This window comes from Papaver somniferum, unplaced genomic scaffold (genome assembly GCF_003573695.1).
Source record: "Papaver somniferum cultivar HN1 unplaced genomic scaffold, ASM357369v1 unplaced-scaffold_132, whole genome shotgun sequence".
NCBI lineage: Eukaryota > Viridiplantae > Streptophyta > Magnoliopsida > Ranunculales > Papaveraceae > Papaver > Papaver somniferum.
In genome coordinates, this window is record NW_020622381.1 from 6417349 (window position 1) to 6443641 (window position 26293).

The following is a 26293-nucleotide window of genomic DNA, read 5'->3' on the forward strand; positions in this document are numbered from 1 at the left end:
CGAACTAGGAGATGCCCCAGCAGTAAATACCTTTTAGGTTGCTCATGATTCATGACACCAATTGCTCGAGTTTATTTCAAATAACTCATGCAGTGCAGGGACGGAGCTTAGTGGAAGCCAGGGGTGGCTCTGGCCTCCCCTGAAATTTTTATAATCTATTGAAAGCCCTAGGTAATTTCCATTATTTCTAAGAAAAAGCTCTTGTTGACCACCCTAAAATTTTAATTTATCAATTAGCCTCCTTGCACGGAATTTCTAGCTCTGTCCCTGATGCAGTGTACAGTTTGTGGACTTCAATCATTTCCAGAACAATCTACAATATAAACAGCTCATATTAAGGGAATAGCAATAGTACCCTGATGTATTTGGGGAAAAACGGTAAGTAAAATAGAGAAAGCAAGAAAGCATTGTATACCGTAGTATAAGAAATTCGGTTTTGCTACACACACAATGTTGTGTGCGCTGAGAGGGGATCCAACGGCGGAAAGGTCATCCTCTTTGCATTGGGATATGGGTGGGTAGAAGTGGACCACATCCCTCCCTCACACGGTACACACAACGTTGTGTATGAATCATTTCCGTAAGAAATTAGAATGTGAAGATGGAAAAAGCAAGAAAGCGTTGTGTATGGTGACAACTCACCGACAACTCAGTCTCCCTCCCTAAAAGAATAAATGTCAATTTTCACTATTCAAGTTGGTTGAACAGCATTTAGAAACTACTTTTGTTTGTTCAAATGGATTTTTAGCTAGAGAAAAACTACCTTAACAAGACAACTCCATACCTGCTTCAAGATCAAGCATTTGAGTTGGCGTGAATGTGATGTTAACATCGGCTAATGCAAATGGGTACTTCCACATTGCTCGATCACCTTCTTGCTTTTGGAGAAGGTCCTGAAAATATTTGTGCAAGCCGAAATTTTGAGCACTTAGTAAGGTTTACATGAATAACAGGAGAACAAAGACATTGATAAGAGTACATAATGAAAATAATTTTTCAAGATCCAATTAGAGAAAAGGAGAAATGGGGAAGCAAGAACCACACCTAGTATGACCTTCCAAAGAAAAATAAGTTCTCCAATGATATGAAACCACCATCCCTTGTGAAAGGAAAACGGAGCACATCTATAAGCAAACAAGGTAAAACAGAACATACTTGAAATTTGTCCTTCTATTGTTCAGATACTAACTCGTGAAGTTCTTCTCCAGGATATGAAGCATCACAGAAAGCCCGCAATGTCTCCTAAAATAATAAAATTGCAATAAGAAATAGCAGAAAAACACTTGGCATAAGTGTATAGGTACTTCAGAATCAGACACAGGGCGAATCCAAATAGTAAGATTAAAAGACTGTATTTAAATACAAAATACAAATGAATCAAATTCTATCCAAGTTAACTTTGGTGTGACACAATAAAACAAAGGGTTAAGTGCCAAAACGCCCCCAAAATGGACCTCAAGGTTGTGAAAATGTCCCGGACGTTAGGAAAAAGATTAAAATGCCCCATTCCGTTAGATTTTCCGTTAGAGAGAGTTAAGTAGTCGAAAATGCCCTTCAGGGTACATTGTTCATAATTTAGGGTTCAATGTTTAAAATTCAGGGTTCAGGACTTAGGGTTCAGGGTTTGGGGTTCAGGATTTAGGATTCAGGTGGTGGTGGTGATGGTGGTGGTGTTGGTGGTGGCAGCGATGGTGATAGTGGTGGTGGCGGCGGTGGTGGAAGCGATGATGATAGTGGCGGTGGAAGTGGCGGTGATGGCAGTGGTGGTGGTGGCGGTGGCGGTGGTAGTGGTGGTGGTGGAGGCAGTGGCGGTGGTTGTTCTAGTGGTAGTGATGGTGGAGGTGGTGGGGATGGTGGTGGTAGTGGTGGCAGTGGTGGTGGTGGTGGCAGCGATGGTGGTTGGTGGTTGTTCGTTTGGTGATGGCGGTGGTAGTGACGGATTGGGGCGTTTTGATTAAGAATGATAAAAATGGAATTTCAAAACTCCTTTGACCGGTCAACATGCCCAATTTTGATCAAAATGCCCCAAAACTAACGGAATTGAGCATTTTAATCTTTTCTCTAACGTCCGGGGCATTTTCACAACCTTAAGGTCCATTTTGGGAAATTTTTCCACTTAACCCCAAAACAAAACTCCCAAGGCTTGTGCAGATGATGAAAAATAAATGACATTCTTACATAATATCATACTTTAAACTACCCGGTGATCAAAATTCAATCCATCATAAGGCACTTCGATGCCCATTTTTAATCTTCGCCAGCACTCTTATATTCTCCAACTTCAATTTCAGGGAGAAACATTATTAAAGTATCCAAAACTAAAAGTTCCTCCCAACGATAAAACATGGATTAATCTTTTCTGGGGCTTTATAACTTTTAGCCACAATGTAGGCTTCTAAAGATCTGCAACTCGGTTTCGTTACAACGAATATGCAAAATAACTGAAATGACGCAGATCGGGTGAAAATCAGATCTCTCTTTCACAAAAAGAGGCCAAAGTGCAATACTATTAATAAGCTCAGGGAGAAGAAAACATAATCCTTACAAGCTCGGGATAGTAGAGCATGGGATTGTAATCTTCCACGCCATCGAATGTCTATCATTCAGGACATTAAGAAAATGTAATCAATAGTAATCATACATGCATACAAATGACTAATAAAAAAGAAACCCATACATATTATGGTGAAGATACACTTATGTGGACTCTCAATAGAATTGGTACTTTTATAGTTAAGAAAGCTTATAAATCTCTAAGAAATCAGCACCATCAACATCCTAATACAATGAATAAGTAATACATGATAGAAAAATCTTCTAGGATATTACCATTTAATGAAATATTCTTACAGAGATTCATTATCTTGTAACTTAATCACTCTTGGACAACAAAAATTTATGTTTCGTATCAGAAGAAACAAAAAATACATTAGCCTAAAAGATAACATACAATCAAAGTCTAAATATGTCCAAATTTGAATGTAGCTGTCGTTTGAAAAGATTGGATGGGTAATGTTACTAATGTAGATTTAGATTTGCTAATTACGAATCTGAGATCAATTTCAAAATCAGATCAGATGATTAAAAGATCAGTCGCATCACATTGATAAACCCGAAAACTCGATTGATGAAATTTTTTCGAAATGATTCGTAATTTTATATGGAAATGATGAGAAGACCTAACTTCTGAATTTTCTGATGAAGAATTATGACGAAATTCTTCATTCATCAATATATGAATCAGGAGCTATACCATCAATGCGAAGCCGAACTTCATATTCAGCGGATAATCTCACTTGCTGAAGTCGGCGGTGCTTCTGCTGATGAGATATGAGATTTTCATCTTCAACTCTTTTGTTCTGTGATATTTCATCACGTCCCTGCTTTCCCTCCGCATCTGCTAATACCAATAAAGCATATATCTTAGCACGGACGACTCCCAGATGATCGAGAGACGTACAATGTGTCAGCCTTCCAGCGTCTCTAAAAGGTTGATTCACCTCGGCATGAGCATCTACGGAAGTCTTCATCTTTGACTTCATAGAGCGTTCCCCGGAAGATCCAAAAGAGTGGTTGTAACCAGAAGTCACCACCATCTGAGGCGAAAGACATGGAGTCATGGATATACCAATAACAAACGCGTAACAAAATGGTAACAATCTAACTCTTACCTATTTACAATTTCACTAGCTGTAGTGATTATAACGTCAGAATTTCGAAAACTTGCTCGTTCCTTCAAACCTGCAAAGACGAGCAAGATTCATTATTCAAAATCATGACTTGATTTTCATAAAACCATGAGCAACCCACGTGAATTTTAACATCCACTGGTTTTTCAAAAATTGGACAGGCATCCATTCTACAATTGTGAAAACTCACATACATACATTATTTCACCATGTATAATTGTCTACTTTCAACGTTTGTTCAAAATCAAAACATTGATTTTACAAAAAATACGTTTTAACGTGAAACTCACGTAAATTTGAAAAAAAAAAATATATATATGTTTTGCTCCCTCGAGAGTATATTTTCAAAAATTTGTGAAAACTTACCTATCGAAAATAAATTTTTCATGAAAGCTCATAGACAAATTTTTTACTAACAGACGCACGTCTATTAAAAAAAACAAAACTTTTTCTCTCGTACAAGCATCCACCTATGAAACGAGAGTTTATTAAAATCTCACATATTTAAAAAAAACCTCTCCTACATTAGGGATTGTTGCTAGTTTCTTAAACTAACGATTGAACGAACGTTTGTTCCTAAAACAAGGGTTTTTACAAAACTCACGTCTATACATGCATATGTATATATAATATTAACATGAACAACTCATGAAAAAGTTATCAACTTCTGAAAAAGAAATAAAAAAAAGGCAGTGCTACACCAATTTACGCTCGTTAGACGATGCTCTGTCATGCTACTGGGATCTTCGTTCAAGCCATGGTTCGTTCGTACAATCGAAAATCCGATAACATCTTATCTTACGACTAAGTTCAATTACTTATTTCGTTCATAACTGGAAAATCACCATCCAATGCGGACTGAGGAACATGACTATCCCTCACTAAGCAGGGCACTTAATGCAGATGGTGGATTTTCTACAAAGGCTAAAATCGTAAAACCATAATTGTTCATGCTCCTGATCCAGCAATCAGATGAGTATTGAGGCTCATGTCTCTCATTGAAGCATGAAAGTTCATGCTGCAAGAACCTCTGACTGAGAATACTGTCTCTCAGAGTATATGTAGATGTGCAGTCTCTCAGCTAAGGCAACGACATATCTCATAAATACTGATCAATTTCAGTAAATATTTCTATATAGAATCGAACTATTGGAAGGTTCCTACACATCTTGCCTGCTAGTATAGAGCAATAACGTCTTCAGGATGTAACAATGTTTTCCCTGACTATGTAAAAGAAATATGACGCTTCAACAAGATCATATTACTCGACTCTCAGATAATTAATACTCCTAGACAGCATACCTGCTAGTATAGAGCTATTAATTAATTATCTCCAATCCTTAAATTCATTAACTTATTATTCAGAAATATTCTATGTTCTTCATAATATTTCATTACTTCAATTCGTGGTTCTTCCCAGCAAAATTCCATGGGTTAGCGATAAATATTCAATGTACGGGCATATGAGCCGCTATCGAGTAAGCCCCGACCAAAATGGTGTAAGTGTACTCTGGAATAATGCACTAACGAGCACCTGAATGCACGAACGAGCATTCCAAAATACGAAGGAACGATGAACCTATGCAAAATAGGAAGAAAAATAATAATAATAAAATATTAGCTAAGGCGCTAGGGGACTGGGCCCACCGGCCGGCCAGTCACGTCGTGGCCAGTCCCGCGCCTAATTCTCTATTTTATTATTTTTTTATTATTTTTCTTTAATCTCATGAAAATCCCTTCATTTGAACAAATATTCTTCATTTTAAGGAAACTCCTCAGTTTCATGGTGTTTCCTCCGTATCAAGGAAATAATAAAAAATTAGGAAAGGTGCCGCGGGACCAAGCCCACTAGCCGGCCGGTCATGCCCTAGTTGTAGCCGGCTCCACACCTTGCATTCCTTATTATTTTATTATTTTTATTTCCTTCATCCCATGAAATTCCTTGGTTTCATGATATTTCCTGCACATCAAGGAAAAGATATAAAATTAGGGAAGACTCACGGGACCGGGCTCTAACTGGCCGACCATACCCTAGTCGTAACCGGTCCCACACGCCCCTTATTATTATTATTATTATTATTATTAGTTGTTTCCTTCATCTCATGGAAACTCCTTCACTTTAAGGAAAACTCCTTTATTTCAACAAACTCCTTGATTTCATGGTATTTCCCTAAAATCATGAAAAACAATACAAAATTAGGAAAAGTGATATGGCACCGGGCTTATTGGTCGGCCGACCATGCCTTCGCCATAGCCGGTCCCACACTTCATGATTCCTTATTTTATTATTATTATTTCCATCATCTCATGGAAATTCCTTAACCTTATGAAACTCCTCAATTTCATGGTATTTCCTCCACATCAAGGAAATTACATAAAATTGGGAAAGGTGTCACGGGACCGGGCTTGCTATCCTACCGACCATGCCCTAGCCGTCGTCGGTCCCACACCTTGTAATCCCTTATTTTATTATTATTTCCATCATCTCATGGAAATTCCTCAGTTTCAGCAAAACCCTGAATTCTTCATATTTTCTCAAATGAATGCTCAAATGCACGCCATAAAATATCAAGATTCTCAGGAGTGAGACACAAACACTTTGGTTACATGAGAATATTACCTTGACCGACCAAGGTTGGCTCTCTGGCTTGCAAGAGGTCGGTGCCGCACATTTTTTAATCATTTGACCTAATTTGTTCACATTAGGTTCAAACTCTTCCAAACAACTTGTAATTTCATAAAACGATCGTCAGTCGGTCCCATGACCAACCAGGGCCGGTTTCATGACCCCTTGGTCGGTCCTTCATCTCTTCATAATTAATTAGGTTTTATCACCTAAGGTTCAGACGAGCATTATTTCAATAAATGATTAAACCAGCATTTGATCATCTTTTCACCAACTGGTCTTCAAGAGACTTTGGTATTAGCTCACTCGAGCATCTGGGCGCTACATGGTCGATCCATCATCCCATGTAGCCGGTCCCTCCTTCACTCCGTGGTTGATTTTCAATGAATCATCAATTGATCAACAATTGATCAAAATTAGGGTTTCGAATCCAAAGCTCTGCAAAACATAATTTTGAGCAGATTCAAACACTAATAATGTTACGTTGATCCCATGATTAACATTCTAATACTCGGTTCAGTTGCCAGTATTTTAAATTAATATTTTATTTGGTCATGTTGCAAATAATTCATCAAACGAGCAACATTCGCTCAAATGAGCAATATTTGCTCAGACTAAGGAATATTGGTTCAACCATCAATATTCAACAATCCATCGAATGTGCAATATTTGCTCACCTTAACTATCAACATTTACTCGAGAATTATACCTCTGTCTCAACAGACACGTCCGATCCACGAGTCTTATAACATTTGCAAATCACATTCGACTCAGCAATACAAGGACTCATCGTCCCATGAAGTCAGCAACTGAGTAACTAAATACACGTCTTCCTTGCAGACCCACAATCACGAGACATTAATCGTGTTACATGGGGGGATATTAACTAAGGTTTTGGTCTGGCGGTCTACGACACGTGTGTTCATACACACAATGAGAATGTGAGCAAGTCGTGCAATCATTTGGAGGAGTTAGCAAAGTAGTGGATGGAAAACCAACCAAGTCTCCGCACGATGAGCAACTGGTTTTAACACGATTTCCACTTCCCCACTCTTTAACTCCAGCAACTGTCACACTTCATGGGATCAGGGTGTTTACAATTCTAGCAATATAAATAAATCTCTGAATCATGATTGAAATAACAGACAGTTTTTCGTAGAACAAGACACTCTTTTATCAAACAGACAACAAGAGTACACAAACTCATCGTCTGAACAATTACTCTCAACAGAGCAAATTCAATCAATCAGAACTTATCTTATTTCTTCACGTAGAATACACAACACACGTACAATTTCGATCACCATTGATCTCACACATTTCTCAGTTTCCCTCCTACAGATCGACCCATCCTCTCTTGTGACCGAATTGACTCTGGAACGGCCATTGTCTTGGTTTAGGCCGGAGTCCTACAGATTGATCTCTCGAATTCAAAGCACTTCCTCTTGCATCTGTGTGAGGTTAAACAGTTCGCTCGGTTCAAGGAGTTTCCTCCTCACGGTCGTCTCCTCAATTCCTTAAAACCCAGCAACTCGTTTTACCCCATCTACAAAAATGGTTGCTAAATTGCAGTAAAGTTTGTCAGTTCGTTAAGCTTAGGTGAGAATTGAGTTGTTATCTCAAGTTTCCATGGCAAATGTATTAGGTTCTGCAATAGATGTAGCTTTTCATGCCCAAATAGTACAATCCATAAAATCCCTCTATTTAGTTGCGTATTTGGATATGAATTTGTAAAGCTTCATTGCTATCCTTGCAAATGGTTACATATATAGCCTGCCTTATTGAAATAATGATATGTTGTTATCTTCTTCGTAATCCAATATTTATCCCTACGTTCTTACTGCCAGCCGTTAAATCAGTGAAACTTATAGTTGGTGTTGCTTTTATCTTTATGTAGATACTTAATGGTAACATATGAAACTTCTAGCAGTCTCGTCCTGATGTACTAGTAGGTATATATAACTTTATGTTCACTGCTTAAACAATTTAAGAAGCCGAGACATGTATGCCCCGGTACAAGAAGTCGATTTTAACCGTCAAGGCTTTCACTCAAGAACTTTGATATGGATGTCCAAGGAAGATGTATGATTTTTTGAGAATGGCTAAGGATCCTTCCACCTTGTTAAGCAATCTAAATAGATATTCTTTTTTTAGATTTTATTACTCCCTCCGTCCCTAATTAGATGACCTAGTTGTAGATTGCACAATTTTTAAGACAAGGATGTTAGTAAAACTTAGAAATGATTTATCTCTTAAACTATATCACGGTTTTTCGTAAACTTTATACCGTTGAAAAGCATTTTAAAACACATACTAACGAATATAAACATAACTATCAAATTATGCATATTTCTTATAGTAACAAAAATAGGTCATCTATTTATGGGACACAACTTAAAACCAAGTAGGTCATCTAATTAGGGACGAAGGGAGTATTATTTTATTTTATTTTATTTATGTTTGTAGGATTCTAATTTTCAAAGTTCGCTTTTATTTTATTATTATTTTATTTTATTTATGTTGTAATATGTATATTATTTAGTTTAAAAGGTAAAAAGAATATACGAGATAAACCAATATATACAAGAGTATTTTTCGTCCAAATAAAATCAGTCAGCTGAGTCGAAAAACAAACACATTTTCTGAGTCAGACTCAGATAAGTCAGGTAATTTCAATCAGATTCAGACGACTCAGATGAATCAGGAATAAACAAAAACGGTGTAAGGCCCAAAACTCATCACATTTGAGATCCAGGAATACGACGCCAAGGCCGGTCTAATTGATTATTTTTGGGATATTTAATGTTTGGTACCCAACAAATGACCAACACATTGGTTTGGTACCCAACATCTCAAATATTAAGGATTGGTACTTGGATCCGTTAAAGACCGTAAAATCAAACCGTTGACCTAACTAAATTGTAACTTCTGTCATGAACTGTATGTTATTATCTTATTATCTATAATAATAATAACAATGACTATAGTTGTCCTAAATGCCAGTTAAATATATGACACGTGTCTACTACCAGTCCTAACTTCTGACACCATTTCTTCACCCTGTTGGTGATGGTGACTACTGGTGATGTCATGATGATGCCGAGTAATTGTGACTATTTTACTTCACTTTTATAAAACAGATAAGAGGTCAATGATGGTTGTGGCCATTGATGGAGTTGTTTTTAATGGCAGTGATAATCTATTAATATGTCACTGATGGTGAAGATTCCAAGTGTTTTGGTAGGTTGCCGAGCTAAGAGAACATGGGTTCTTTCTTATTTTCGAATGTGATTCAGGCCAAAAGAGAAGACTTGAAGACCAAAGTAAACTCGAATTCGAGTACTACAACCCAAAGTTTTTAAACATTCACACAACTATTGCACAGAAAAGACGTAATGAGAATATGAGTAGTCATATCGGGATGGAAGCAAAAAATATAAAGAAAGCATAGGTTCACTTCCTTTTCAGTAAATTTTTTAAATTTTAAGTTAATTTTTTGAAATGTATGAATGAATCCCGATAATGATAAGATGGGTTTTCAATAATTTAATCAAAACCTCTAAAAATTTGTCTCCAAAGTTCACACCATTCCCGAAATTGTATCCGCGATCAAGGTGGCGATTTACGGAAACAAAGTTGAACGGAGTAAGGAAATATCTTATCAGTGAATGAATTACATGTCCCCTTATCTAACATCATGTGAGAGTTGGACTAAATTCATTTCGTAGAAGAACGAAAAAGTTAAGCTAAAAAAAAAATCGAACCTGGAAATGCAAAAGCTGAAGGAAGAAGATGAAGAAAATGGTGATAAGGTGCGACGGGGTGGGAGGTATATGTACAAACACGTCAAATGAGTCGTTGGATCAGTCCATTTCTGACCACATGATTAAACTAGTAGGATCACGTCCTAACGGTCCGTTAGCTCTGTTAAGTAAATATTGTTCATTACTATTTTTAATTATTTAGTTAAAGGATGGTTAAGTCAACGGTTTGACTTGACGGTCTTTAACATATCCAGGTACCAACCCTTAATATTTGAAATGTTGGGTACCAAACCAATGTGTTGGTCATTTGTTGGGTACCAAACATTAAATATCCCATTATATTTTGGGAAAAATACTGTTTAGTCAAAAATCCCATCAAAAATATACAAGTTAGTCCCATTCAACTAGGTACAAATTAGTCTATTTTTCATTTGAAATATGGTAGGTACACAAATAACCTTCCTGATTTATAATTTAGTCCAAATAATTACAGTCTAGTCCAAAGTGACTCATAGTGATGTCATCATTTTTCATTAATATAAAAATAATTAAAAAACGGTTTATCTTTCGAACCGCTCGTCCAAAATTCACAAAACTTTATATATTCCGAAAGCTCTTTCCGAGAGCTACAAAAAGAGTACCCATATGACTATATAATTCTCATTTTTTTTAAAAATCTTAGTTTACACTTGTGTATAAACATGTACACATCTACAGAAATCCAGAAAATTCAAAGACAAGACAAGGTGCACCAGTTTGTACATCACATACAACTAGAATCATCCACAACAATGACCAGTTTGCCAACTCTGTTGCCATTATTAGATCTCCTTCATTTTCTCTATCGTCTTCATCAACAACAATGACCATCTGCAAGATATAGCCAAAAGAAAATTTGTATTAAATCATGGACAAATCAATCACGCCAGATCAAACCCAGTTCCGAGCTATGGGTGTAACTGTCTGCATAAAAAGAAAAGAAAAAGAGTTGTGGGTATCATCACTTTCACGGTTTCATTAGTAGTTGTGGGGAAGAAGAGTAAGTGATCAGAGCCAAGAAAGAAAAAACCTTGCCTTGACGAATATCTTCAATTGCATCCCCTACGGAAGCGACTTCACCTGTTTGTGTATCCCAATCAGGCTCATAAATGTGCATACAAAAATCATCAGTTGTATGAAGCATATATGCTGCCAGTGTTTCAAATGCACCTGATAATTTAGCATGTTCATCCCCAGAAACAACTGCAACTCTAACTCTGCTGCCACCTTCGCATTAATTACCCGGTCTAATCATGGGAAAAGTCTATGTGTTTGCATTTTTTCCAAATGAGTTTTTACATCTTAGCCCACTGAACCAGTTATTATATTTGTCCACCCTTCATAACAAATAAAGTAATCAGATTAGTCCCCAAGATAAACAAATTCAAAGAAACTCAAACCTATTTTAACAATTTCACAATACAAAGGCACATTCATAATACTAGTTGCAAGCTCTTATAGGCGCTCATCTGTTTCACAAAGATAGACATATTTGCTATTTAGAGTTTGCTAAAAATGATAGGTATGTTTATTTTTGTTTTGGTCAAAGAAAAATAAAATAGGCTTGTTTCTAGGATGAGAATGGCAGTGAAACCCACCATCTCAGTTCCTACAAAAGGCTTGTTTCTAGGATGAAATGGTAGTGAAATCCACCTGCACTCATCTTGTTGCAGGTGCACCATTTCGTACACTTGTATTACGGGTAAGTTTATTAAGTAAAACTCTCCTTCTCTGCCTCACAACCCTTTGCTTGCTGACACATATTTTCAGCAAAAGTGGAAACTAAAGTCACAAATATTCATATACAGACCAACAAAAAGAAAAATCTAACCTCTAAAAATTCGCTACCAGTAAGAGCCATTGCACAATGAAAGACCTTTGTTATTCACAATCCAAATTAATCCTTCCAATTCAGCTGACTGATTAGGATCGACCCAGTCCAGATAAAGCCTTCCAACTCTTGCAGAAAGACTTGTGTTATTCACATATCTTGGAGGAAGATCCGTATCTTTAATAGCATCAATTGCCTGTAACAAGTAAAAGGGAACAACAAAACTTCAGTAACTAGTCTTGTCCGGAACACCTCACAAATGAATATATATTGTTCAAAATATTTCACATTTAACAAACTTTTAAAGTACACACATATATTTACCTCCATAAAACCCTAATACTAACTAAAAAATAACGCATTCATAAGCTTATGCGATATATATCCACCATCTTGTAATTTTTGTCACATGTGCACAACAATGTACTTGTATTACATGTGCGTTATTATGTACACATGTAACTTCTATCACACGTGTACAACAATGTACACTTATATTGTAAGTGTACTAATATGTACACATGTAGTTTGATGCCCTGACTACTTCTGCTGCTGCATTAGGGTCAACTGTGTACAACTAAGTGAGCATTATATGTGTACAAATACGTACACATTAGAAATCAACATGTGTACAATTATGTACACATTGAAAATCATGATGTGTACAACATAAAGAGAGGCTATGAATCAGCAACAAAGTATGCATAACAATTTTACAATTAGAAAAAAAAGCCATAGGCAAAGTATTGTCTTTTAAAGAATTTTAAACCACCAAAAAAAGTCTTATGTATAGCATATACGCCGATACTACATCTCTTCTCACCCATTCTGAAAAATTAGAGCTTTATAATGGAGGTCCATTTGTCACACTACCAATTTTGTGCAAACAAATTTAAGAGAAACGTCTTTCAGCAAGAGATGTGAAGCAACAAAAAAACACCAAACGAGATACTTTTTAAAGTTAAACAAATCAAAATGGAAGAGAGTCGTGGTCAAGGATGTCCACACATATCTGCATGACCAACTAGATAAAGTTTTTAAGACATTTCAAAAGAAGTCGCGGCTAAGGCCGGCTGCATAATCACATCAACAAATAAATAAAATGTCCTTCTAATTTGACACCAGTTGTGTTGATTTCACCCTTATATGTCTGGTTTATACATAAGATTATGCCGTTCCACGTTAAAATCTTGTGCAAATAGGTAAGGTAACAGAAAAATCCGAGTAAGTCGATTGCGACATCTATATCAAAATCTAAACTTAATTATTTATTTTTGCATGCCTCGTTTTAAAAAATTAAGAAACTATAAACCTACAAAAGCATCAGAGTAAACACCTATGTCTCAGGCAGTCTAGTTTATTTACACGACACCTATTTAGCAGGGTTCACTTAGAACGTCTTTATAGTAGTATGGTCGTGGTGTTTAACTGCTTTCACATTGGACCTGGGGTCTTCACCAGCATGTCCAACAGTCATTAGTTAATGTAGTGACTATTATTTGTCACTCCTGAAAGCACTACATTAAAAGAATTGATATAGTCCATCCAAGTTCTATATGAAACAACAAGAGACTTTTATTTGTCACTCCTGAAAGCACTACATTAAAAGAAAAAGAAGCATAAATGATTACACATTCAGTAGAATTCATCTATCTAGTTAATCAAGCAGCTTAATGTTATAAAGGAATCCGGGTGTTGAATGTGTGTAACAAGTAAGTGCGAGTGTTGCGAATGTATGAATGATACTAACCAGTGCTTGATTGACGATGGCTCTACGGAGGGTATACTCACATTGCAGAACCTGAAGTAAGAGGAGAACAAAAAAAAACATATGAGAGTAACCAAAGATGACTGACTAGTGTATAAAAATTGAATCAAAGAGAGTGAAATTACGTACATAGACATACAAAGTGTTATATATTCGTGTCGATGAACATAAGCATACTACTGGTCTATTGTTGTTTCTTAAAGAAAACAAAGACACAAACAGATGTAATCAACTCATTTTAAGTATGCAATCCAACATTAATAGTAATAATAATAAACCAATACGTCGATTTGATTCAGGATCGGTATAACAATAATAAGCACCTAAACCTACATTGATTTGCAGAAATTTAATAGAGGATTCTTCAAATCCAAACTAATACCAGATTTAGAACGAGATTCATAAGCAATATTTTCCCAAACAAGGACCTATACCTAAATTCATGAATCGAATAAGAAGTTGAAATAGAAATAGAAGTAATTAGGTTTTTAAAATCCTAAAAAAAATTTATACTCGATTCATTAAAAGTTGCAATCAAATTAAATAACTAATTAAACGATAAGAATAGATTAAACTCATCTTTCTAATAGCTTCCGACGATGAATTCTTCAATGCGAAAATTGAATCTCGTCAAGTTTCCCCCGGATTGAGGCAATCATCAAAAGAAATGTACTAATTTTAACGATTTAGGTTTTCAAATTGAATCGATTATTTATTTGATTTTCAGATATATGCTTGGAGATTGACTTTCGTCGAAGAGAAGAGATTAGGTTTAAGATTTGTTTTTCATGGGAGAGGGGTTTCAGCATGGAAAATGAAAAAGCACGAACCGTACGAAAAACGGAAGAAGTAATAAAATGGTGATGGGCACTTTCTACGGTGAAATATTTTTATGTGGGACTGTTATAAACACCCTATTATCCATGAGTTTATCACAAATACCCTTAGAGTCTTTACAAATACCCCTGACGGCACAATCGAAATTATGAACAAAAAAAAATACTTCAGATAATCCCTCTTTTAACCTTGATATCTTTTACTCGAGCTTCTTCTTTATTTCTCACTCGAGAAAAATCAATGAAATTCTCCACCATCTCCATCACTACCACCACCATCTCCGTCGCCACCACAACCAACACCACCAACACCAGAATCGTCTCCATTGCCATCATCACTATCTCAGTGAGTTATCACTCTTTAATTTCACATCTAAAAAAATATATATCTCTCTTCTCTTTCTCTCCGGAAATCTCCACCACCACCACCATCTCCTCCGCCAACTGATTCAAATTTAAATCGAAAATTATTATCAGCAATAGATGGTTCATATTCAGATAGACCTTCTTCTTCTTGTAAAGATTAATTTCAAAATCAAATTAAAAAATATTGAGATCTGATTTTAGGTTTTGATTTCTGATAAGTTAGTCTCTATTTCAGCTGGATCGGGATTGAAGAACCTAAAATCGATGATCACAGTTGGTTTTGGAATTTATTAAGTATCTTCTTACTTTTGTTTTGAAGTTTTTGGTGGTGTTGGTGGTATTGGTTAGATTAAGAACGAAGGAATTGATGGAGATTGGGTGGTTCTAGTTGCAATGGTGAAATTTGGCAATTGAGACAGTGGTAGTTAAGATTGTTTGTTGTTGTGGTGGTGGCGATATCTTCTGGATGGGAAAGAAGAAGAGTATACAAATGATGGTGGCGGAGCTTATTGCCAAGGTATGGTTTCCATCCTGAAATTGTTTATTGTCGGTTAAATTGATTTTAGAATTGACTAATGCAAATTTGGGTTCATATGAATGAACTGTGTTGATATCTGGTTTTGTAGTAGTTGTTATCTGGAATTTTGGTGATGGTGTCGATGCAGGTTGTTTTAGCTTCACAAATTCATGCTGAGCTAATATCTCATCCACTGATATTAGATCAATAATTGATATTACAACTTTGTGGGTTGCTCTGTAATTAATTGTTGTTTTGTCTCTATTGCAGGTACCATAGTGATCTACAAGAAGCGATTTTTTGGGTGGCCCTGTATCTCAATTGCAGCAGGTACCATGTTAGATATAAGTATTATAAACTTGCAAAAAAACTTCATTTCATGCTTGTACTCCAAACCTTTGGGAATTTTAGTATTTTGGGTACCACTGATTGTGCAATACTGGTAGTAGTTAAGGAGCTGGGATTCGATTATGGTGGTGGAATTTGGTATTGGTATTGATTTTTTGTTGGTAGTGGTGGTGGTTGTGAAGGTGATGGTGGTGGAATTTTCGTTGTACGTTCTGTATGCTACTCACATTTGATTGGTGTTGAATTTGTTTTTCAGTATGTGGTACATTTGTTTTTCAGTATGTGGTACATTTTGACACATTTATTGTGGTTGGAGTAGTGGGATATGCTCCCTAGTTGGTAATTCTAGCGAGCACCTGGTTGAATTCTCTAACTGGCATTTCTGTTGAGACGTATAAGTGTGTTCGTTACAATTTCATGTTGTGTACAGAAGTTGTTTAAATTATGCACTCAACCAACCTAGCCAGAATCGTTGTTTAGCATACATTTTGGAACTGCATGAATACTTAAATTAGTATGAACTACTACGTGCACTTGGACTGTGATAAACTAGGTTGCATTATTAATGAAAATTGTTGTTGCCAGTATTGGACATAATGTGTTTGAGTAGTGGCTTTTGGATGGAATAATGAACAGACATGTAGAGGACTTGATTTTTATAAAAAAACATTGATATATTACTATACCAGCTCTTGGTTACAAGAAACTATCGAACATTTCTTGCATTTTGATTCAGTTAATTGTTCATGTGAATATTGGCTTGCTAATAGAAGATGCAGCTGGAGAATAATTACCAAACAGTTCCCTTCATTCCCTCTCTGTTAATTTTTTTTTATTTTATTCTCTTGATTTTGTAACCAAGAAAATTTTAGTGTGTATTCTGAATGGCTTCTTAGTGTGCAAAGAAATCTTTTCTCTGCTGGAAGCAAGGTTCACCACTCCACTTGCCTTGTCTTGCCATGGACTCACCACTCGCTGGTGTACAATTAGTTAAGATAGAATACTACAAGTCTACATTTTTCGGTGCTTGAACCTTTCAGTAATTCCATGTCTTGCAAGATGTTACGGATCCCTTGCAGGATGCCACAGATCCAATCAGTGGCCGTTATACTATCATAATGGGTAGTCCGTTACCATTCCAATTGAATGGTTTTGAATCATTTTCGGTAAGCAATACTAGATTTTTCTTTGCATATGTTTGAATTACTGAAATTTGTGGACTTGTAGTATGTTTTAGAAATAGATTTGTTTGTTTTTGTATGGTTTTACTACTGAAGTCTAGTTCTTTTCATTTTCTGGTTAATAAACTATAGCTTCATCTTCGTTCTTGGACTCTAGATTTTGGGGACAACTTGAGAAAGTTGCTTTCACTTTTGGGGACAACTTGAGAAACTTGCTTTCACTTTTGAGAAAGCAACTTGAGATAGTTGATTCCAGTTCGGAGGCAACTTGAGCTAGTTGATTCATGTTTGGAGGCAACTTGGTTATGTTTTTGGGTCCATTCATGCATCTGAAATTATCTTATACATATATCTTAGAGTAGTTGCGACGAATCTGTGGTGCAATGGTAACACAGGGTTGTGTTGAGTTGCTGTTATAGTCAGTTGAACTGGTGGAGATTAGATTGTTTTGGGTTGTTGTTATAGCCAGTTGAACCGGTGGATATTAGGTGAATGTACAGGGTTGTTGAGCTTCCATTTTTCTTTGTTTGCAGCAATGCTGGAGGCAATGGATGTCGTAGTGGAGATGGTTTGTTGTGTTAGCAGTAGTGGTGATGGTAGTGGATGTTGCAGTTGTGGTGGGGTAGTTGCGGGAGACAATATGAACTTGTGTTGGATGCGCGCAAACTACTAGGTATGTATGTGTAGTTTTATACATCAGTAGGTGTAGTGTATGTATTTGGATGTGATTTTGATATGTCATTTTGTATTGACGAACCTGTGGTGCAACGGTAGCACGACTGACTCCATGTCAGATGATGTGTGTTCGACTCACGCCAGGTTCACTTTTGTGTATACTTTTCCTTGGTAGACAACTTGTCCTAGTTGCTTCCATATGTGGAGACAACTTGAACTAGTTGCCTCCATATTTGTAAACAACTTGAGCTTGTTACTTTCAAATATGGTAAGCAACTTGTTCTTACACACTATCAAATGGAGACAATTTGAGATAGTTGCCTCCATTTTTGGAAACTACTTCAGCAAGTTGCCTCCAGATTTGGAGACAACTTCAACAAGTTGCCTCCACATGGTGGTGGTGGAATTAGTGGTTGCTGGTGGTGATTGGCGGCGGCGGTGAATAAAAGTTGTGGTGGTTGGTGGCGACGGTGGGTAGTGGTGGTGGTTATCGGTGGTGGTGGACAGTGGCGCTGGTTGTCGATAGTGGTGGTTGGCGGCGGCGGTGGGTGGCGGCGGCGGCGGTGATTGGTGGCGGAGGTGGAGGGAAATGGTGGTGGTCGTTGGCGGTGGTGGACAGTGGTGGCGGTTGGCAGTGGTGGTGGTGGTTAGTGGTGGTCTTCGATGGTGGTGGTGGTGGTTGGCTGTGGTGGACAGTGATGGTGGTGGGCAGTAGATTTTTTTTTTTTTTTAATAGTGGTTAGTGGTAGTGGTTTGTATAAACTATACAAAAGAGGGTATTTAAATTTAGGGGTATTTATAAAATGCATAAGGGTATTTTTATAATGAACCTCATAGTAGGGGTATTTAGATAATGTTCCCTATTTTTATTTGGATTGAATCGCCAAGAAGAAAATGATCGACCCGTTCATAATATGTCGAATTTGGACCTCCTATTACTAGGCTTGAGAGGACTGGAGTGTCCAAAATCCAACTAATATGGGATTAAATGTTAATTTCTATTTTATTTTATTTTTTTATAATGAAACTACTAATTAATAATTGACTACAAAAGCGTTTGTAGAAGTACATGACAATCAGGTCTAAATTACGGCTAGGTTCATTCTTTTTTGCTTAATGAAAGATTCGCTCATTAAGCTGTCAGGTGCTAATTACACCAACCAAGGCGTTAGTGGGGTCCATACTCCATCCCGCTCCCCACCGTCTGATTCCCAAAAACATTCCTTTTCCACCAATATCGTCGAAAAACGTGAATTGTCCGGTCAAAGGAAAATGTTAGTAGTTAATAGCCATCACTCATTACTCTCATTCCATCCTCTCCATTGCAGCAACAATCTAAACCCTGAACCCAAAATATGATTTTAGATTCTGAGATTTCCGAAGAATTCTCACATCACAAATCTGGAATAGCAAGAATCAATAATGCAAGTTTTGGAAGTTGCCCATTATCAATTCTTGCAATTCAACAACAATGGCAGCTGAAATTTCTTTCTCAACCAGATAATTTCTACTTCAATCATCTCAAACAAGGGATTTTGGAATCAAGAAAATTAATTAAAGAATTTGTTAATGCTGATCATGTTGAAGAGATATCAATCGTTGATAATGCAACAACTGCTGTGGCTATTGTACTCAGACAAATTTGTTGGGCATTTAATGAAGGAAAATTCCAAACAGGTGATGCAGTTGTTATGCTTCATTATGCATATGGAGCTGTTAAGAAATCGATACATGCGTATGTTGAGACGGCCGGCGGGTACGTTATTGAAGCAATGTTACCATTTCCTGTCAAGTCTAATGATGAAATTGTAAGTGAATTTAGAAAAGCTTTGAAAATTGCGAAATGTGATGGTAGAAAAATTAGATTAGCTGTAATTGATCATATTACTTCTATGCCTAGTGTAGTTATTCCTATTAAGGAGTTAGTGAAAATATGTAGGGAAGAAAATGTTGAGCACATCTTTGTAGATGGTGCAGATGCAATTGGTTGTGTTGATGTCGACATGAAAGAAATTGGTGCTGCTTTTTATACTAGTAATTTGCATAAATGGTTGTTTTGTCCGCCTTCTGTTGCGTTTTTGTATTGTCGGAAAGGTAGTCGAGCAGAGTTGCATCATCCGGTTGTTTCTAGTGAGTATGGTAATGGTTTGGCTATTGAAAGTGGTTGGATTGGGAATAGAGATTATAGTTCACAACTTGTGGTTCCTTCAGTATTAGAATTTGTTAATAGATTTGAAGGTGGTATTGAAGGAATTAAGAAACGGAATCATGATGCTGTCGTTGAGATGGGTGAGATGTTAGCAAAGGCGTGGGGAACGCAACTTGGGTCGCCCCCGGATATGTGTTCAAGTATGGCTATGGTTGGGCTGCCTGCTAGCTTGGGGATTTGGAATGAGGATGATGCTTTGAAGTTGAGGACACATTTGCGTGAGAGGTTCCACGTTGAAGTTCCAATACACTGTGAGGAAGTTAAACACGGTGAGATTGGAAATCAGAATCAGGATGGTAGTTTAATAACGGGATATGCCAGAATTTCTCATCAAGTCTACAACAATGTTGATGATTATGAAAAATTTAGGGACGCCGTTATCCAGTTGGTTCGAGATGGATTTACATGCAATATGCTTTACCCGGGCTGATAAGGTATATTCTCACTGCATTTTTTTTTTGTATGTAATGTGTCCATGATAGATGATCAATTTCTTGATCCTACGCATTCAGAAGTTGAAATGGTTTTCCATTTTTGACTAGATTTACCTATCGAGCTATATAACTCTTCCTCTCTAAAACATTTTATGTGTGGACTTCATCGCTCTTGAAGGTAGCCAAGAGTTTCACAATTGAAAAAACATATTGTCAAAGCCGATGCATTGTTTTTCCCTGAACTGTATAAGAATAAAATTTGCATGAACCTAGAATAGGCAGAATGACGCGAATAAAAGTGTATGTCAAGATACAGGTGTTCAGCTCTTTTGTTACGAGTAAATTATGTCTTCTTTTTTTATTTGTCTTTTGCTTATTAGCAATTTCACATCTGCCCTTCCTGTGTTCTCCTTGTAATTTTTCTTTTCTAAGACTAGCTCAACATATAACATGTGAAACTTCATTTAGCCTGACATATTCTTCTTCTTTCAATACAGTAATGCTGGGTATTCCAGTCACCTCTTGACAACAGAATTCCAAGAATTGTGGTCTTAAGGATTTCAGTGACTCTGAAGGCCCTCCTGAATCTTTATACAAGGTCATGTAGTAATTGATTTTTATCATTACCATTCTAAAGTTTGTAATGTATTCTGTTATTGTCTCTGGATTTAAAACCATTGAAAATGGCATTGTACTTTTGATATTAGGATACTCTGGAAACTAAGACCAGATATACCTTGTAAGAGCTAGCAAGTACAACTTGTTCATCTGATTAAGTTTGAAGGCAGCAGGCGTTGCCTATGGTTGTCTTGTCTAAGTGGGCCAAAGCATTTCTTTAAGTAAGAATGACAGTATGAGACATTAAAAGGTGTAACACTATAACTTCATTTGAAATTAGCTTAGACTCAATTATGTCGCTTTGATCATCCACATTTTGGATACAATAAATACGCTCAGCATGAAATTATGCCCTGCAGTTATCCTGATCTGAGATGAGCTCCATGTCGCTTGTATTGTCCAGGAGCTGAGCCACCTCATTCACCTAATTCCCCTCAAAAGCTTCAAGATTCTAAGCAAACCCCAAGCTTTAAGCAGCTTGAGAGTGACAAAGGATATCAAGCGGTCTCTCCTATCCTTTCTTACTTTGGCATATCTTCCTAGGTGTTTTAAGGGAATATTTACTAGAAGCTTTGTACTCTTGCCTGAGTGTAATATGCGTGGGCTTCTCTTAAATATAGCCCACACATTTATTAACCATAGCCCACAAAATTTAAGTTAAAATGAAAAGCCAAAAGTTTAAATGAAAAACCAAACAAATTTTGAATTTCTACTAACAATTGAACTTAAATCTCTTTTTTACTCAAAATCAAAATAAATCCCAACTTTTTTTTTGTTAATTATACTTAAAATAATTATCATTGTTCTTTTAGTATTCTCACAAGTTGAACAATTATATATAAACCCTAATTCTTACTTTTTCCGCAAGACAAAATAATTTTTAATTCTTAATTTTCTCTAAAATAATGTATATTCTAATTTATTTTTTTAGAAAAACTCCACAACATCAATCAAAATGGAATAAACTAAGATTTTGTTTGTACTTTTCCTATGATCATTCTCCTAGAACTCCATAAACATAATCCCTAGAACAAAAAAAAATCTCTAAGATGATGTTTTCTTTTTTCTTCTCAATCACGATTACATTAAGACTGATTGAGGGTATTGATTATTCTTCGAAAACATTAATTATGTCAAATATCTTACATGAATTTAATTAGATAATTAACTTCTTCCTTTGTTGGTCTTGATGTTGATTTAAGGATTTAATGATTTTCTTATCATTTTGGGCTATATATAATAATTATATGTGGGTTATGTGGAATGATTATAAAGGTGTATTGAGTTAGCTTAAACACTTATTTTAAATGGGCAATGGTTAATAAGTGGGCTACACTTAAGAGAAGCCTATGCGTGCTTGCTTGAAAAAGTGAAATGGGGGAGAATTTATTCTGCACATAATACCTACCGGTGGTAATACATGTCCACATTAACACAAATGCTATGGTGTCCAACCAACTTATTAAGTGTGTTGTAAACGTAGTTATGTTCATTAATTCTATGCTGCAAATGCTCCATTAAGCACCCATCTACTACTTTAACCTAGGAGTCCTAGAGTTATTTCTCACTCCTTTAACCTTATAATCTTTGTGAAAAAGCGGGGGTCTAACAAACACATCCAATATTTTTCTTAGAAATCTGTATGGACTAACTCCAATATACTTTCAAGAGAATCAACTAGACAGTCAGACTCAATCTTAAGAAAAGTGTATCAAAGAGTTATATCTTTGTTTCTTAATGTAATCAACAAATCAAACAGATAGAAATCCGTGAGCCTGATTAATATAAGAAACAACTTGGATGGTATCAAAAACCAATATCCAAGTGTCAATCAATTCAATCAACAACCAAAGGTTGGATTCACAATTGATTGAACTTACGCACAACCTGTGATATTTCAATTATATAAACAAATATAATGCGGAAAAGAAATAACACAGACACCGGAAGTTTTGTAAACGAGGAAACCGCAAATGCAGAAAAACCCCGGGACCTAGTCCATATTTGAACACCACACTGTATTAAGCTGCTACAGACACTAGCATACTCCAAGTTAACTTCGGACTGGAATGTAGTTGAGCCCTAACCAATCTCACACTGATCAAGGTACAGTTGCGCTCCTTACGTCTCTGAATCCCAGCAGGACTCTACGCACTTGATTCCCTTAGCTGATCTCACCCACAACTAAGAGTTTCTAAGACCCAAAGTCGAAGATATCATAAACAAATCTGTCTCACACATAAAAGTCTATTGTATAGATAAATCTGTCTCCCACGGATAAACCTATGAGTTTTATTCCTTCTTTTGATAAATCAAGGTGAACATGAACCAATTGATATACCAGACTTATATTCCCGAAGAATAGCCTAGAAATATCAATCACCTCACAATTTAATCGTATGGTAGCGAAACAAGATATTGCGGAATCACAAATGATGAGACGAAGATGTTTGTGACTATTTTTTATCTTGCCTATCAGAGATTAAATCTCGAGCCAATCTTAGAGAAGATAGTACTCAATGCGATAGAAACGGCAAGATCAGATCACGCAACTATAGAGAAAATAGTTGGGTCTGGCTTTACAGTCCCAATGAAGACTTTAAGTCGTTAACCTATAACGGTTTTAGGAAAAACCTAGGTTAAAGGAATCAATGTTAGTCTTAAAATCAATGTGGGGATTAGGTTTCCCAGTTGCTAGAGTTCTCCTTTATATAGTCTTCAAATCAGGGTTTGCAATCAATGTTACCTTGGTAAGAAAGCATTCAATATTCACCATTAGATGAAAACCTGATTAGATTCAAAACTAATATATTTCAACCATTAGATCGAACTTAGCTTGTTATACACAAATAAAAAGTGACTTCATTTAGATATGAGTAACCGTACCTAAACGTGTACACCTTGTTGGCTCAACAATAATTAACCAAAGTTAGCCATATGAACATTTTCATATCAACCTCATTCATCTTAACCATAACTAGTTCAAATGACTCAAATGAAACTAATTCTAGAGTTGTTCAATTGTTTATATTCTCATAGAAGTATACAAGACGCAATTGAAACAAAATCGATTTTGATTCACTCGAATCAAGTCATGAACATTATAGCCACTGTTTGCAAAAGATTGCATTCCTTAATATATAAATGTATTAGTTCATGAACAAACCGATTTTAGAACATTATCCACTTAGGTATGCATACGGGTACGCGTACCTAAATGGCCGGACTAAGTTTGGGTTTCGCCAGTACGCGAACTGGTATGCATACCTTCCAAACTCAGCAGAAATTCCCGAACCCGAACCTTACGCCAGTACGCGTACCGGGACGCATACAAGGTTCTCGGACTTCACAAAACCAACAAGTACGCATACGGGTATGCATACCATGGTTCCCGGACATGGATTACATATATGCAAGTACCCATGCTATGCTTATATCTAATTGTTCTAAACTCTTATTTCAACTATTGAAACATTCTTGGAAGACGTGAATACCTTTCTCACACAAACTATTAGCTTCAAAGCAATTTTCAAGTGATCGAATGATCAATACGAAATATTCCGAGTCTACATCAAATGACTGTCTTACACAAATCATGTAAGATGTTATCAGGCGATTTTCACATGATCATCTTTTGACTTTCGTCAAGAATATAAGATGAACTTGGTTAAAGCGAAAGCTTACCAACATATATTTCGAGAAATATGTAAGCGAGTTAAAATCAACTCGAAATATCAAATGTGTATAATTGAAGTCTATATAGCTATACGACTTTTGTCTCAAATATGAGATAGAGTAGATAGACTTTTGAGTGATAGATGAGTTCAGGTCTCCACATACCTTTTGTTGATGAAGTTCCACAAGGTCCCCTTAGTAGTTCTTCGTCTTTAATCGATGAACGCCATGAAGTCTAATGTTCAACTACACTTTCTATCCTAATTCGAGACTTAGATATAAGTAGACTAGAAATCAAGACTTATAGTTTTGGCAACTAAACTCGACAAAAAAGCTTGAGATAGCAACGCTTTCGAGTTCGACCAAGCAGGCTCTAACAATCTCCCCCTTTGTCAATTTTAGTGACACAACTATCAATACATATGGATTACAAAATAAATAAACTTTGTAGCTTCTCATCCAAATGTTTGATCTCCTTGGTTCTTCAACATTACTCGAAATCTTCGTCACTTCCAAGTACTGCAGTGATTCTGAACGTGTTCAACTCAGCATCAATGTTGTTGGAGATCCGTAGCTATAACAATGAGAAAACAGTTGCTCTAAATCATTGTTATACAGTGTCATAGTATTATTACACAATTGTATCACAACTTCAACAATAATATTATGGTGATATGCATCACTCCTCCTTAGTCAATACTTCATCTCACATGAAAACCACTCCCCCTTATATAATGATCTATAAACCATATGTATTTGTAGTGTGAACTACACATTAATTCTCTCCCTTTTTGTCAATAAAAATTGGCAAAGGTGCGAAAACTAGTGGGATCCTAATGAAATTTCCATAGAGATACTTCATGAACAAAAGAGAACAACATATCAACTTGTTTAGATGCAATCATATAGCCGAAACTGAATGCATTCATCAAGGAGTTTATAAATATACAAGATAACTCCTACAATATTCCACAGCCGCACTCCCCACAAAGATTTGGCAATTAAGCACAAGTTCAATTAAAAACTCTCCCCCATAAAATGTCATTTCCGAAAGAACAACAAGAGCGACCTTACTTTCACAAGAAAAGAAGGATTTCTTTGGACATTAACAAATCACATGAAACACGACTTAGTATCCAAAATACTCAATTAAATTAACCACAAGAGAACCCATGATTAATTTAATCAGAAATGCTCACATAAGAGAACTTACGGAGCCCCACAGTATTTACACAAAGATGTGGATCAGGGAAGACCAATACTGTGGAATAAACAAAGATTTATTCTATCTTTCATCACTATTTGCATAGAGACATATAATATACTTAATCTTTGTGAACAAAAGTTCATCCTATCTTCCATCAATATTTGCATAATGACATAATAAGCTTAACTTTTGTTGTCAAAAGTTCATTCAATATTTTATCAATATTTGTATAATGACATATGATAGACTTAACTTTTGAGCATATATGGGACAATCATATTTCACAGACGCAAACACACATATCCCATAACAAGTTGCAATATATAAAACCATAAAGATTAATACTGCAAAATCATCTTCCAAATAAACTTTAGAATTTAAATAAATAAATCTAAAAACATTGCAAGATGAAAATCATTGGCAATAGCTATGTGTACTCACAATAATTTCTATTCCAAACCCTAGTTATCCTTCTTAAAACACAAGAATAAATTCTCATAAGAAGTTTCC

At 36.1% G+C, this 26293-nt stretch overlaps 2 protein-coding genes and 2 long non-coding RNA genes across 5 annotated transcripts; 2 read left to right on the forward strand and 2 right to left on the reverse strand.

Moving 5' to 3' along the window:
* Nucleotides 1–229: 229 nt before the first annotated feature.
* On the reverse strand, nucleotides 230–2245 carry LOC113332788. The gene is made up of 6 exons (XM_026579300.1): nucleotides 2201–2245; nucleotides 1190–1242; nucleotides 1055–1124; nucleotides 785–893; nucleotides 643–662; nucleotides 230–313 (listed from the first exon to the last, which is right to left on the reverse strand). Exons 1-6 carry the CDS (start codon nucleotides 2243–2245, stop codon nucleotides 230–232), a joined length of 381 nt encoding a protein of 126 aa, XP_026435085.1.
* Nucleotides 2246–11153: 8908 nt separating this feature from the next.
* LOC113332942 lies at nucleotides 11154–14192 on the reverse strand. 2 transcript variants are annotated; one of them, XR_003351725.1, is made up of 4 exons: nucleotides 13700–14192; nucleotides 11950–12145; nucleotides 11289–11455; nucleotides 11154–11198 (listed from the first exon to the last, which is right to left on the reverse strand). It is a non-coding gene; the product is annotated as an uncharacterized LOC113332942 (long non-coding RNA). The 2 variants fall into 2 exon arrangements; XR_003351724.1 differs by having other exon boundaries at nucleotides 11162–11455.
* A 549-nt stretch (nucleotides 14193–14741) lies between these two features.
* LOC113333289 lies at nucleotides 14742–18165 on the forward strand. The gene is made up of 4 exons (XR_003351891.1): nucleotides 14742–15436; nucleotides 15707–15766; nucleotides 17499–17638; nucleotides 17740–18165. It is a non-coding gene; the product is annotated as an uncharacterized LOC113333289 (long non-coding RNA).
* Nucleotides 18166–18913: 748 nt separating this feature from the next.
* On the forward strand, nucleotides 18914–21100 carry LOC113333345 (probable L-cysteine desulfhydrase, chloroplastic). The gene is made up of 2 exons (XM_026579855.1): nucleotides 18914–20283; nucleotides 20781–21100. The coding sequence occupies exon 1, from the start codon at nucleotides 18996–18998 to the stop codon at nucleotides 20277–20279; it is 1284 nt and encodes a 427-aa protein (XP_026435640.1). The 5' UTR covers nucleotides 18914–18995; the 3' UTR covers nucleotides 20280–20283; nucleotides 20781–21100.
* Nucleotides 21101–26293: the final 5193 nt, after the last annotated feature.

Coding starts and splice junctions, on each gene's coding strand:
- LOC113332788 (XM_026579300.1), bottom strand. CDS start 2,245: ATGGGCATCGAAGTGCCTTATGATGGATTGAATTTTGATCACCGG. Junction 1,125..1,189: donor CCTGGAGAAGAACTTCACGA/GTTAGTATCTGA, acceptor GTTTGCTTATAG/ATGTGCTCCGTTTTCCTTTC. Junction 663..784: donor AATGCTTGATCTTGAAGCAG/GTATGGAGTTGT, acceptor TTATTCTTTTAG/GGAGGGAGACTGAGTTGTCG.
- LOC113333345 (XM_026579855.1), top strand. CDS start 18,996: ATGATTTTAGATTCTGAGATTTCCGAAGAATTCTCACATCACAAATCT.